Here is a 14,213-nt window from a genome sequence, read left to right as displayed (position 1 = left end):
TTGGTCAGGTGGTTCTTTGGCAGAGAGGATACAGACAGAGAGACACCGTCTCGCAGAGGCTGTCGAGAGTCAAGCTGTCTGCCCGTCTTGGATTTATTAAAGGCCATTTTGCTCAAATTTATAATTCATGACAGAGAGGGCCATGTCAACAATCTAACCATCAGGGCTCATGCAGCTGTAGCCAGAAAGGTGTTTTTGGACACCTTTCCACAGGTCCAGGATAATGTGTGGACCTGATAAGCTGAAGAGTTGTTATGGAACAACACATCTGGGCTAGCACATATTTTGCAGTCATTTACACTTATTTCTAGACATTCAAAAACATGCTTTTTAGGCATTTCTGGACTGGACACAAAAATAATGTTGTGTCACTCAATTACTGATTCTGCTTGGTTTAATTCAGGTGGAATACTCAAAACTGGGATGGAGAACCATAATGTTTCTACAAACAGCTACAAAAATCAATTTCAGCCTCAATTGTTTGATGTGAGAGCGTTTACTGTCAAAGCCATTGTCAGCAGGATGTTAGTTTGCTAGGTTGCAGGAGGTTGAAGTCAATCCCAGCTGACACTGGGCAGTCAGTCACATGGCCGACATAAAGACAGAAAAGAGTCATGCTGACATTCACAACTAGTACCAATTTGGAGCCATCAAAAAACCCAACCTCCAACTCCTTGGACTGTTTTTCCTTTTTAAATTTCAGGGCAGGTGTTAACCACGATTATTATTAATTATGAACACATTTGCCACGGTGTTAAAACTGTTTCTGTAAACCTACCATATTCTGTGACAGCTGGCCGTCTTCCTCAAAGTGACGCTCGACATAGTCTGTAGACAGCAGATTGCTGGAGTGTACAGATTGAGAAATATTAGGAGCAAAAATAACATAAAGTGCTTAGAAATGCTTAAAAAAGGACCTAGTACTGAAGTAATAAATCTCTTTTACAAGGGTTTCGACTTTTGCTTACTGCTCCTTTCATAGAAATAAATAAAATCAGTGTCACAATAAGTATTAAATATTAATAAGTATTAAAAGGGGTGTGATGTGACTTGTTGTGACTTAAACCTCACTACAATATTAGGACACTTCACTTCAGTGTATTGCTTGACTAGGTCTGAATATGGCCACACCATCTGTTATTTATCAATGTTTAGCCAGCACCCACTTCGTGTAATATGATGTGTCTGTCTGAACATAGTTATGTCAGTAATTGCAGTGAACCACTTAAAGTGATGTTTAATAGACCTGAGGTAAGCTTTGCAGGTGTGCGGTGACTTACTGGTTGAGCTCCAGGTCGAGTATGAAGGCTGTACCAAAGGCTTTCACCAAGAAGCTGCTCTGGGCCAAATGGATGGGCTAAAAGAGAGTGAGGGAAGGGGAAGGAGGAAGGAGTGTGTGAACACCATAGAAGGCATAAATACTGTAAAGAAAATGACGGCTGCAGTTAATAACTGAATTTAAAATCATTTCTCATTTATGGTGCCTTAAAGAGAAACAGTCTGGAACGCTGCAAACATTTGATCTTAATTTCATCACTCTCAACATACATACATAATACTCTGTACACAATTTGTGCTGCCCTGTATACCCCCCCCCCCCCCTTTGATTTTATACCAACAAATACTAACATAATAAAACTGATATTTTATGATCATTTTACAACAACACGCTAACGTCAGTCTGGTTTTATTACAATGTAACAACATCAGTCTGTTGTAGTTCCACCGTGACGTTCTAACACAGTGGCCACAATACTCATGGCCATTGATCAATGCTCTTTGAGGAGTTGTTGTAATCAATGGTCATGACAATTTGCATATTATTGAACAAGAAACTGACCTCACAAACCATTGTTCGCCAGTGTTACTAGTTACAGTCATTAAGCAAATGTACTCTTTCTAAGGCTGGGGAAACCTGCAGTCAGATACGACTGAATAAGTCACTTGGATGAGTGATGAAACATTTTTTCAGCGGCTTTCTCTCACTGAAAACGTTACGTCCAGATGAACAGAATCAACTCTTTGGGATAGTTAATATAAAGTTTTTACTGCTTTTCACATTCGGTGTGACCTAGACCCAACTTTCACCAAAATTAAATCAGTTGTTTTGTATTTACCGTCACACAAAATTTTAAATGACATCTTGAAAACTGTGGATGTTAGCCTGCTAACAAACAGACAAGTCAGACAAACAGAACAGATTACATGCTCCCTTCCTTTGGGCAAATCCAGCTTTTACGAAGCCCACAGCAAAACACTTGTCTCTGTAGTCATTAAGGCTTGTTTTATTCACCACTTAGTTGCTAACTTTGTCTGACTTTTAAGAGTCGACTGAAAATTAGGCCAACCATGCAGGGCAAATGAACCAAAACACAAAGCTCAAGCTAAAAGATGCTGAAGCCATCTTCCCTGTGGTTTCATCACTACATCAGTGGACACTGTCACTGCCACATTATTCTTAAAGATCGAATTGCTCTCATAAACATAATTCTGCTCATTCAGGAGAGTCACAAATGTACTCCTTTGGATGAGGGAACGTTCTCAACACCGCAGAGCGGTGGCAGCATCTGAGCCAGTGTAGCACATGTTCACATTATTCTACCCAATTAGGAGAACTGGATGAATATTGGATCTGATCCGACCAACTAATTAGCTGACCTCTACATTTGCTGATCTTTTAGTAATGTGTGCTGATGTCAAATTTAGTGTGCAGTATGAGCATTTTTCTTCTTTTTAACTTTAAAAATATGGTCAAAAATCGAACGCAGACACTTTTTGCTGTTTCACAAATTCACCTTGGAGGGTTTTACATTTCAAACGAAAGATGATACCTTATTTCTTAGACCCTGGATAGAGACTAAAACTTGCTTACAATAAAAGGATTATCCTTCTAAGTAGAGCAGATATGCAGCAGAAGCTATAGGTGGCAGAGGAAATATAAGCAGCAAAATTACAATACGAATATCCTTTTTTAGGAATGTTTCCCCAGAGGAGACACATCTTATCCACCCAGCGGCTTTTGGATAAAATTCTGTGCTGAGGGCTCATTGTCTCCGTCTAACCTTGCTCCAAGGTGAGCCCAATCCATATTAAAAGAGAGTTCTGTAGTAGCTCCCGTCAGTGCTCACTGGCCAGCGGCAAGGCAGGTCTCATTAGCAATACCCTGCACTCTCAGCAAACCACTTAGTATCAATCTAAACCTCCACTGGGTCCATATACCATACAATAAAAGACCACAACGGGGCTTGTGAGCAGCAATACAAATGCTCCATTAGCACTCTCACTATTATATTTTTCTTATTTAAATTTTGATCATAATTCAGGCCACACTACAGTTTAGTTTCACACGTTACATTGTTGTCCACAGATACAAATGGACCCACAGTTTTTTAAAACTCAGTAGTTGCACCAGACTATACAGTCACGCTAAAAAGGTTTTACATACAAGGGAATAACAAAAAAAATGAAATAACTTAGCAGGTCTAAAAATTCAGTAACTACAACCTCAGATGAACTGAAAAAAACAAAACAAAACATAACATTAGACTAGAGTGGAGACGTTTGGCTGTAATGCACAAAAACCAAACACAGCATATCAACACTAACACCACATACCACAAGCACAGTGGTGGAGGGGTGATGATTTGAGCTTGGACATGAGGCAATGAGTCGACCGTGAACTCCCCCGTATACCAAAATATTCTGGAGTCAAATATGAGGCCATCAGTCTGGCAGCTAAAACTTGACTGAAATTGCATCAAACGACAATGACCCCAAGCACAGCAACAAATCTACAATAGAATGGTGAAAGAGATCAACACTGAAGGTGTTACAGAGATCCAGACCTCAAGCAAGCCGTGCATAAATGAATGCCTGAACTTCAATGGACTGACCTACCATTGTAAAGTTAGGTCAGTTAAGTTATTGCATCTAAAGGTGCTTCTACAGCAACTTAATCCTGGGGTGCACCTTGGCTTTCCACACACTGCTTCTCCATTTTGGCTTAGTGTTTCTTACATAAACACTGTGTTGTGTCGATATTGACCTCAAGCTGTATTCTAAAAGCTTTAAGAACTGGTTTTATTATGTCCTCATGTGCAAAACCTTAGAACTGACATTATAATGACTGTGTACTGTTACTTAAAGTGGAGCTTTACCCATTAAAAATATTCTCATACTTTCACTGGATATGAGCACTGGATTTCATAGCTATGACTCACAGATCTAATAAGAGTTTTTCATTAGGAAGGCCCACACTGTCCAAAGGCAAACTCAGAGCATCAGGTCACAAGTGCAATCAGCACTTTTAAGACTTATTTTTGGCTTTTATTTGCAGGACAATAGCAGACAGGGAAGCAGAGGAAATAACATACAGCAATTGTAGCTAAATTTTGTGCCCACAATTGAAAACCGCCCTATTGTAAGTTTTAAACCGGCCACTTAATCTGAACGCCAGCATTAACGTTTTTCTAAACTGGGAGAAATCCCAGACTGAAATCGTTTTTCCAGTCCGTAATTACAAATTTAAAGCTGGGGACAGTTTTACAGCAACATTAAGGGGAGCCTGCAAAGCTTTTCCTTGTTTTTGGTTTTTTTATGCTGTGTATATGACCAAAACTTCAAATACTCACGTCAATGTGTGTACAGGTAAGAGACTAAAGGTCAGACTTCACACTGGTCTAAACATAGCAGCCCCGTCCACCTGGTGTTCAAACCTTCTATTTGAGAAGGGCAACCAGCTCAAAGTGTGGAGCTACACCTGCATGATTCAGACAGTTGAAGAACTAGAGGGATGCACAGCTGCCTGGTATAAGTTAAATAAAGATTATTTTGAACTGAGAATCATGCGAAGCTACTTTGGTAGAGCCCAAGACTGAAAATATGAAGCTGGAAACAGGAATAACAGGCCCACTTTAAATCCTTACGATGCATAATCACAAAAAACAATCACTGTGCAGCGATCGGCAGCTAGCACAGTGTAAAATAAGCCTGCTGATTGCATCTCATATCTAAATTCAAGTCTAAGGGCACCTCTGGTATCAGCAGAAAGAGATCACGAGACAACACGCTGACCACAGGGAGCACATCAAGGTCAAACCCGTGTCATATCCACTGACCTGCCAGCCGCTGACTGACAGCGTTTACAGCAAAGGTAACAAAAGAGGACAGGTAGAGGTGTGAAATATCATCTGATGAGGTCGAAAGGAGCAAAAGGCTGAAGTTGAGGGGGTGGGATGTGTTTTATCTGCCTTTTTAATGCCCTGATGTGTGTGTGGTGTGTGTGTGTGGGATGGGGGTGTTAAAGAATGGTGTAAATGTGACAGACGGATGACTTCAGGAGAGAAGGCATAGAGGGAAAAACAAGCTTGTCAGAGAGCAGATTTATTACACAGTTTCCATCTTTTCTCTGTAGCAAACAGCAAAGGTTCGTTTACACTGTCAGTGTCCAGCTTTATGCACAGTAAACTAATCTGAAATTAATGCAACCTGGTTACATATCATGAAGATGACCCACATCAGCAAAACTATAACTAAAAATATGAAAAATTCAAATGAAAATGGTTTCAGTCTGCTAAGAGCAGTTAACAGACACACTTTCTACTCTACATTTTTAAGATTTTCTGCATCAGTGATGAAACTGTTCCTACTGGATGTTTGACTAAAGGCAGTGTTAGAAAACATCTTGGTTGGGGGGTCTACAAAGTCTACTCTTGATGTCTTTCTTGTCTTAATCTGATCTCAATGTGGGGAAAAATGTAGAAACCGATATTTATGGAAATCTAATGACGATAAATGATGTGTTCAGTTCTGATGGTTTGGACAACAGGTGTAAAAACAACAACAAAAAAGGCGGTAACAAAAGCAGGCAAAGCTCACCTGCTCACCGGCTGGGTGGTTCTTGACCCGGGTGTCCAGTCGGCTGTGCAGGAGCTCCTCCTCAGTGTGGATCTGCTGCAGGAGTCGCTTGGGCTGAACGACCTCCTCCGCGGGCGGCAGCCTTCCCTCCGGACTCCCCCATTCTCTCAGAGCTGCAGAGGACACGCACACAGGTGGGGCGAAAAGGTCATTTATAAGTTTTACTTACCAGAATCAACAACTGGCCGTGAGCTTCTTGATGTCCCTACTTATTTATTAAATCGCGAGTATTTGTCTCTGTGTTTGAAGCGTGGGAACCTCTTACCTGTCTCGGCGTACCGTGCGTACACTGCAGCGAACAGCAGGCATCTCACCGCGAGCATGATGCTCACATAGTCCCAGTGATTTCCTCCGTGCAGCGCCGTTAAATGAACCGACACCAGCCGTGAGCGGAGCTGCAGCAGGACTCTTGTTGTTGTTGACAGTGAAGACAAACACAGCAGCTTGGTGCCTTCACACTGTACGCCCGCATTTCTCACTCCCTGTCCGCCTGTGGCGCTTACAAACACCTTGAAGGGGCTCCTCCTCCTCTAGGCTGGGGTAACATGGTGTTTGTGTGTCCGTGTCGCCCTGAGCTCCTCGGCTTCACACACCTGTCTGCCGGCCTCGTTACTGAGTGAGGCTGCGCGAGGAAACAAGCAGCACGTGGGGCGTGACGGGACCACCCACACACTAATGGATCCAGCACTCGGGCCCGGGAGCCCGAGGGGAAACACCTGATATCACCGTCCAGATTCAGGCATTATTTTAAGGACTTCAAATGCATGCCATCCATCTAATGCATTTCAAACAGTGGTTTATTATTTATAATGCAGATGAGCTAAGTGTATTTTCTTTGCCCTGTCGATTAGAATAATAAATACATTTTCTTATAATTAATATTGAATTAAAGCCATTATCCCGAAAGAATTGTGTAAATGAATATATTTGAATTATATATACGCAATAATATGATTCACTTATCGGTTGGGTGAAAACTGGGATGAGGAGAACATATCAAATATTGTTCATGTCAGCTGGTCTGATGAGCCAAACAGGACACATCGACGTGCTGCTGCCCTTGCTTCATCCTTCACTTCTTATTTAAGTTTGACATACAGTCAGCATTTATAAAGTCTTCACCACACATGGAAAAAAGCACAGAGAGGGGGGATATTTATGAATAAAAACATTTATTTAAAAAACACTGTACAAGGTTTCAATTCACATTCCCAGAGACAACTGACATACTTCCATATGCAAAAATCATGTTGCATTCGCTTTGTCACATTGTGACCTTTTTTCATGTTTAGAAGCAGCAGTGAGTTCTGGACTTTATAGACCATTTCATCATATCAAAGATGTCCAAAAATGGTATTTATTGGTAGATGACCTCATACTGTATATCTAATAAACCTAACTTGCTTCTCCTTGACAAAGCCAGTCCTCTGGCCCACCCTCAAAATGCAGGAAAAGCTTTTTAACATTAATCAGGTGATTTGGCTCACAGTTCGTCAGTCCTCCACCCTGTGAACGCCTCATCCGTTTGACCATCAACACCAGCATATGTGGGACCTGATCCAGGCGCAGCACTTACAGTAATTGAATAATGCCCCCTTTCAGGAAGGCCTCATTAAATTCTCAGTATCGCCACGAGTTCCCGAACAGAGCTGCCTGAGCGACTGCAGTCAGCACAACACGCAATACTATTAAGGGGACTATGCACAATGAGGGTTCAAGAGGAACATGATCATCAACAGGATTCAAATTCTTGGGAAGATGCAGGATAAATTAATCAGCATGTAACGCAGAAGACAATTAAATCTGAAATTAAGCCCTAATTTTAAATATTTATTCAGTGTACAAAGGGCTTTTGTGCTTCCCATCTTTCACAAAAAAGTCAAGAAAATAGCTGTCAGTGCTGAACCTCCACAATCTGTACCACAGTCCTGCTAAAAGGGTCCCTTTCTTCCCCACACATTGAGGCGGATGGGGTTGATGGCTTAAGGACAGTATGCAGGTGTGACTCGTAGCTGGTGTCGTGCATCCAGGGACACGGCCTGTGGAGTAGTTCCTTGTCGAGCTCACAGTTCTGTTCAGTGGATGCCAGAGGTGTAGCTGAGGTCGGGCCCAGCTGTGACAGCAGGTCACAGTCCCAGTCTGACTCTGAGGATGATGGAGAGAGCTTCGCCAGGTCTGGGATGAGGCCTGGCTCGATACAGATTGAGGTAGAGTGAGATACTGAACGCTGAGATTCTTGACTAGAAAACCCACTGTGACATTTATCAGTGTGGAAGTCGACTGATTGAGTGGCAGCCGGGTCAATTTTGACAGAGGATCGAGCTAAATTCTGTGCACTTGGAAAACAAAACGTACTACAAGTCTGTTTTAAACCAAACATATCCACAGTAGTAAATGTTGAAGAGACAGTTGAACTGAGACAAGACTGAGAGATTTCATAACGGAGCTTGTCCAAGAGTAACGCGCATTCACTCTTTGCTGTATTGTCCCTTTGTGGTTTTGGTGGTTTAATATTTTGTCCCGTCCAGCTATCACTGTTACCAGTCTTTGTTGTCCTCATCCTTTTACTGTTGCTACATTCAGGGCTGGCAGATCGACAGCGCTTTTTGGGGTTTACTGCGATTTCTGACTGACGAGGAAGGGAACGAGATCTACCTGAAGGTCGCGTGGTGCACTCCAAATCTCTGTTAGAACACACAAGCCCAGCAAACTCAACAACGTTGTCTGTTTTTGCTCTTCCTGCATTGGTCACAGCCCCAGAGGTAAGTGGTGGGGTGGAGAGAACATCTGTGAATGCTGAGACAAATGTAAACACACCATCCTCAGGTTGTCTTTCCACAGGCTGCTCTGTGATGTATGGTTGAGGACTGAGGACAGGGGGGTCTGAGTAAGGACTTTGAGGATTTATAATGTAGCAATAGGGGACTTGGGGGCTGAGGACTGGAGGCAGGGAGAAAGGGTCAGAGAGGGGACATGGAGAGAGACGCTGAATTTCAGGCAGTTGATTGACTGAGTCCTGGGCTTCTACTTCAGGTTTTAATACAGGCATGACTGGACTCAAAGCCTGAGGATGCATATCAGGCAGCTGGCAGTCTGTCACATAATTGAAAGACTGAGCGCCAGCGGGCTGAGTGCCTGGATTTGGGACGGTAAACTGAACTCCTGGTGATGGACATGCAGGGCCTGGACAGGAAAGAGGACCCCTGGAAAGGTGAGTATTTAATGATGAACCTCGTCTCCGCAGGGCCTGAACAGCATGCTCCGTCTCGGTATCAGAAAGAGGCTCCAGTTCACAGACATCATGGATAGGCAAAGGAGTTGGAAGTCTAGAGAAGGATACAGACGATCAGTTGAAAACAGAAAAAATATATATAAATAAATCTATATCAAAATATATCATAATCCAAGCTGACCTGCTCAGTTCTTCTTGCTGGGGTGGATTGGGATCAAATTCTGGAAGCATTTCAACCACAAGCTGATCCACCAAGCTGTAATTCAAAGGATCCAGCACAAATGTGCGGTGCTGATTGGACTGCAAGTGCTTCAAGGACAAAAAACCAAAAACACAAAAACCCACATCATGAAAATGAACAAAATCACCCAAAGGAACCAACTTCTATTTGCTTTAAATAATAATAAAAAAAAAATTAAAAAGAATTCCTACCTCTTCCAGATTTGTGAATGATTGTTGGCAGCATTCACAGTAAGAAGGGTCCTTTTTGCGTGGTCGCCAAGGTGAAGGGTTACAACTAAGTCGGGATTTACTTTGGGATTTTTCTTGAATGCTACTTTCAACTTTCTTGACCCTAATTAAGAAAAATACAAATATTATGAATCCTCAAAATACTTTTTACAGAATAAAACACTTTCTTCATGGAGTGCAATTTATTTCCACCATCATTTAAACCATTTATTCAAAAATGAAAAATAATCAAACAGTTTGTAAAATATATATATTAATCAGTATTATTCAAAAAGTTAGCCAACCACATGTGAACAAACCTTGTTTTGGTTTCCTCCATCTCTGTCTTCTTTTCAAACCGAGGAGGAGGAGGACATTCAAAGGGACTGAATCGACCAGCGTAGTACAGATCTGGGAAGGTCATAGACTGCATGTGCAAAGGCTTGTATTTCCTGTTTACATGGCAGAATAACAGAGGGAGGAACAATAGAAAAAAATGAAAAACCAAATAAAAATGTCTGTATCAATGTTTCAACATTACAACACTAAGAATATAAAGATTGACTCCGTAATACAGTAATTATTTAGCTGAAGCATTTTGAAGCTATATTAACCACTTTTCAAAAACTTATTTGAGATCGACTGTATCTAGCAGTCCAGATGCCATGGGTTCAATGTCATAGCAATGGCCCATACACATTAGCCAGATCACATCAATTAACTGAAATGAGAGCGCAAATAACGGGCTCTGTTAGCACACAGAGATCCCCTGCAGGAAGGGGCAGTGGAGCTTGCAAAGCCTCATCAAATAGAAATCGTATCCAGTTGAGCTCTGGCCTCCCGGGGAGCTGCCTCAGTGGGAGGGGAGCTCGTCACATTACAAGAAATTCATCTGGGCTGAAATACACACCTCCAGAACCAGCACCCAGTGGGGCAAGACGGGCAGAAACAATGGGATAGATCACTGCCCCCCACTGCTGCTTCACTGTCAGTATGCTTAACCCTCTAAAAAAGGCTCAAATCTGACACCGAACCATTAAATGAGGCCTTGCAGGCCTTGGGGGAGAAAGAAAACCTTCCTTTGCCTTGCTAAATCCCAACTTGTCTGTCTTTACTGACTAGGATTTAATTTGGGGAAGAAAAAAAAATTAACTTAAAACATCGGAGTATCTTGTTATTTTAAGCTATTCTAAAACTAGGCGTGACTGATTTCTAAAGGAAATAAATAAACTTTCTCTTCCTTAAATATAAACTGAACTCCTCAAAAGAGGGAACTCACCTGCTCAAGTCCTCAATTTTAAGATACGGGGATCTCAAGCCCAAAGCTGTTGACAGCAGATTTGAGAAGGAAAAGACAAATAAATTAGCCAAAGTACAAATGTTGTGAGGAAATTGAATCAAAACATAACCACAGACTTACCTTTGACAGCAGGAGAGCCTTGATGTTTAGTGCCAGTCTTCTGCAGTAAAAATAAAAATCATCAATATAAAACCAACATCAACTATATCTTTTACTTCATTCAGTTTTAATTGGTCTCCATCATGTGTTTGCTTGCTATCGTTACCATTTTCCAGCCCTAAAATCTAAAAACCGCTACAACAGGAAATCTGTCAAATGATGTGAAAAGATAAACAGCTCAAACACCTTACCTCTGCCCTCTTGTGTTTAGTACTGAAGCTCTCTCGAGTTAAATGTTTCAGATAACGGAGGACATCTGATAACACGTTAAGGAACAACTTTCAATGTGCAAAACACAAATAATGTTTTTTAATCTGGGCACTGAGTTTAAAACAAAGTACAAAGGACACTGTAGACATCTCTCCTAAAAATATACTTTTGAGTACTGAAAATAACACAATAGTTCAAGTCCAGCCACTTTAGGAACAATCTGGATTTTTTTGTAGCGCTTTGCCAAGTTTCTGATTGTTCCTTGGACAAGATAAACAGCCACAAACTGGTACACAGCAGACAACTTCAATTAAAATGAAATGCCGCATTAAAATAGCAGCATACAAGAAAACATGAGCAATCACACAATGCCATCTGCTGTGAGCATAGGCTCACTGCATGTTAATCATGGTTTGTTGTGAAATTCCATTAAATTTAGTCAAAAGGATACCATCCACATGCAAAATCTTGACTCCCCATGATCGAGCACTGGACAAAACACTGCTTCCCTGCAGTCGTTCCTACAAGGCAGATTCATCAGAAAAGGGACAGTGAAGTAAAATATCAAAATACATCATCAGTACTTATAAAGAGAATTTTGTCTTCATTGACTTACATTGTTGCGAATGGCTTTTTCGAGCAGCGCTTTCCCTCGACTGCTGCAAGCCTATAGACACAAACGCAGTGCAGTTATACAGTGTAGTTCATTTAACTTACACTAATGCCTAATGAGTTTGATCTTTTTAGTGATCTTGTGTTAGAATGTTTTCAGAGTAGCTTTCCAGGTTTTAGGGCAGTAAATCATCTGCCAAAATAGATTTGTGGTATTTGATAACTAATCAAAAGCCTGACTGAAAGTGATAAAAGGAGATAAAGTACCATTGGCCTGGGAGTTCCAGGTCGCTGCTTGATGAGGCCGTTGTCCCGCTGCTTAATCAGTTGTTGGGCTGATTGACTTGCTCCACCCTTTGAAACAATACTCTTCTGGTCCAGGCCTTCTTTGTTTCCAGTCACAACAAAGTTTACATCCTTGTGTAGAAAACTCTCGACCCTCTTCAAAAGAAAAAAAAAAAAATTAAAACAATATTCATGTGAGTTTCTGATGAATGTAAAATCTAACCTCAGTCCAGTGGATGTACTGTAAGTGTTCACTGACCATTTGAACTTATCAAGTGTTTATCAACAGTAATAATACTTTGTTTTCTAAAGAAAACAGACACACGAGTACAGCCAATGACATACAAAAGAAAAGATCAGGTCAGTGAGGACGATCAATATATTCGTTATTAGGGTTGTATGCGTGCAGAATTCAAGACTAAATCCATTATTCAAAGGTTTAAAAGACTCAAGATTGATGCTTTTGTCATCTATATCAAAAAGTGTCTGTCTTCTTACAGACACTTTTGAATATATATTTTAAATACAATGCGACAGCTTTTTTAAAAAAAAAAGGTTCCACTGGCAAGCTATCTTAACATATGCTTACCCCTCCAAAAAGAGAGATGGATTCCAAAAGCAGGACTGTTGGCTGTTTCTTCACATTGTCCAGGTAGAAGGTCTTTCCCTCCAGCTTTTTTGCCCCAAGACACAGCTTTCCCAGGAGCCCATATCCACGTTCTTTTAAATACTGCTGCGGTTGCATGATCCTGATGCTGTAAAGGCTGTCACAAGCACCAGGAGCCTACAAAATTAAAGGAACATCTGTCAAGATCCAAATAAGCTTTTAAGCTACAAAACCGGCAAGAGTATAAATTAGCTTTCTAGCAACTATGTTTACAAAAAATTGTTTTAAAGAGCAGCAGTTTGAATTTCGGTCACGTAAGATTACCACCAAAACGCAACTGCGCAGTTCAAGGTTCAGCCTAGCCACTCTACTAGTTAGCTTTAGCCGACTTGAGCGAGGTTAGCTCTCTCTAACAACAGCCAGAAACCATTCAATGTCGGCTAAATTTAACCCATGTTCTGCTTCTTTGTGACAAAAAAGAGAAAAGAAACACGGCTTACTTGTGTTTTGTTCCTGTGCTGGAGAGAAGCGAAAAAAAAAAAAAAACTGCTATCGCTTCGTCAACAAGCCGGCGAAACTGTAACCGCCGCTTTTTCAAAAACACTGGAGGACGTGCGGACATGAAGACGGCGTAACATCCGGTCTGACGCTGCCTTCAGGTGCTTTTCAATCAGTGTGAAATCAAAAGTTGAAACGCCTTCCCATTTTAATTTAGCACTGACGTCAAAAAAGAAAAGACTGTTTGCTCCTGACGCTGCCCTCCACATAACCTGTTGTCTGAAACGTGAGCCCTGGCTTTCATTTTCAAATTTACCTTTTAATATATATGAAATATATTATGAGTTAAAGGTAAGGTTCTTACAGTCACTGGTACAGTATCTTGAACCCAACACAAAAGCACCCTGGTTATCAATTTGGCCTTTGAAAAGGAAAATAAGAGAAATAACTTATGAAATTCAAGAAAACAGACAATAACAATTCATGAAAAGAAACTTAGCTGTTTAGTAGATGCTTCATCTGACACTTATTGCAACTGATTATCAGCGGGTCAAACACAATGACTACTGAAAACTACAATCACTGGTCAAACACATTTCCAGAGAAAATCCCCAAGATTCATTTTTGACTATGTTAAATTATACTTGCCATGTTAGTTTTAAGGAGCCATATACTAAATATTTCACCACAAAATATATTAGATTTCTCAGTGATGAACCTTTCTTTCAATAAAACTTCCAATACATGACAGATTTAAAATATAGACACAGAAAATATTTGGTAAGTTTTATCTACAGGGATCCCACTGAGAGACATAGAGCTATTATATTATTCCCTCTTTGTGCCCAGCAGAGGGCAATGCAAGTTTGAGCTGACTACCAGTGTAAATTACCCACATGCTCAAATATTCAGCATTAAATTAATAATATAGTTTTCATTCTAGA

The 14,213-nt window shown here is 40.9% G+C and overlaps 2 protein-coding genes across 4 annotated transcripts in view; both read right to left on the bottom strand.

The window, feature by feature from the left end:
• Positions 1-6,515, bottom strand: part of adam11 (ADAM metallopeptidase domain 11) — a 29,997-nt gene extending 23,482 nt beyond the window's left edge. For all 3 annotated transcript variants that reach the window (XM_087844665.1, XM_006791202.3, XM_006791201.3), the window contains exons 1-4: positions 6,182-6,515; positions 5,878-6,029; positions 1,281-1,357; positions 779-845 (exon numbers count right to left, since the gene is read on the bottom strand). In XM_087844665.1, coding sequence (XP_087700791.1) covers positions 779-845; positions 1,281-1,357; positions 5,878-6,029; positions 6,182-6,239 — 354 coding nt within the window. In that variant the 5' untranslated portion in view covers positions 6,240-6,515. The remainder of the gene's footprint in view (positions 1-778; positions 846-1,280; positions 1,358-5,877; positions 6,030-6,181) is intronic.
• A 590-nt stretch (positions 6,516-7,105) lies between these two features.
• Positions 7,106-13,397, bottom strand: dbf4b (DBF4B-CDC7 kinase regulatory subunit). Its single transcript, XM_006791203.3, has 12 exons — positions 13,272-13,397; positions 12,754-12,948; positions 12,147-12,320; positions 11,884-11,934; positions 11,719-11,788; positions 11,249-11,313; positions 11,019-11,058; positions 10,878-10,923; positions 9,919-10,050; positions 9,581-9,722; positions 9,330-9,457; positions 7,106-9,242 (listed from the first exon to the last, which is right to left on the bottom strand). Exons 2-12 carry the CDS (start codon positions 12,907-12,909, stop codon positions 7,811-7,813), a joined length of 2,436 nt encoding a protein of 811 aa, XP_006791266.1. The 5' UTR covers positions 12,910-12,948; positions 13,272-13,397; the 3' UTR covers positions 7,106-7,810.
• Between the last annotated feature and the right edge of the window lie 816 nt (positions 13,398-14,213).

Source organism: Neolamprologus brichardi, chromosome 8 (assembly GCF_056152115.1).
Source record: "Neolamprologus brichardi isolate AB-2024 chromosome 8, ASM5615211v1, whole genome shotgun sequence".
Classification (NCBI taxonomy): domain Eukaryota; kingdom Metazoa; phylum Chordata; class Actinopteri; order Cichliformes; family Cichlidae; genus Neolamprologus; species Neolamprologus brichardi.
Note: the sequence above shows the minus strand (reverse complement) of the source record. Positions and strands in the feature narration are given on the sequence as shown.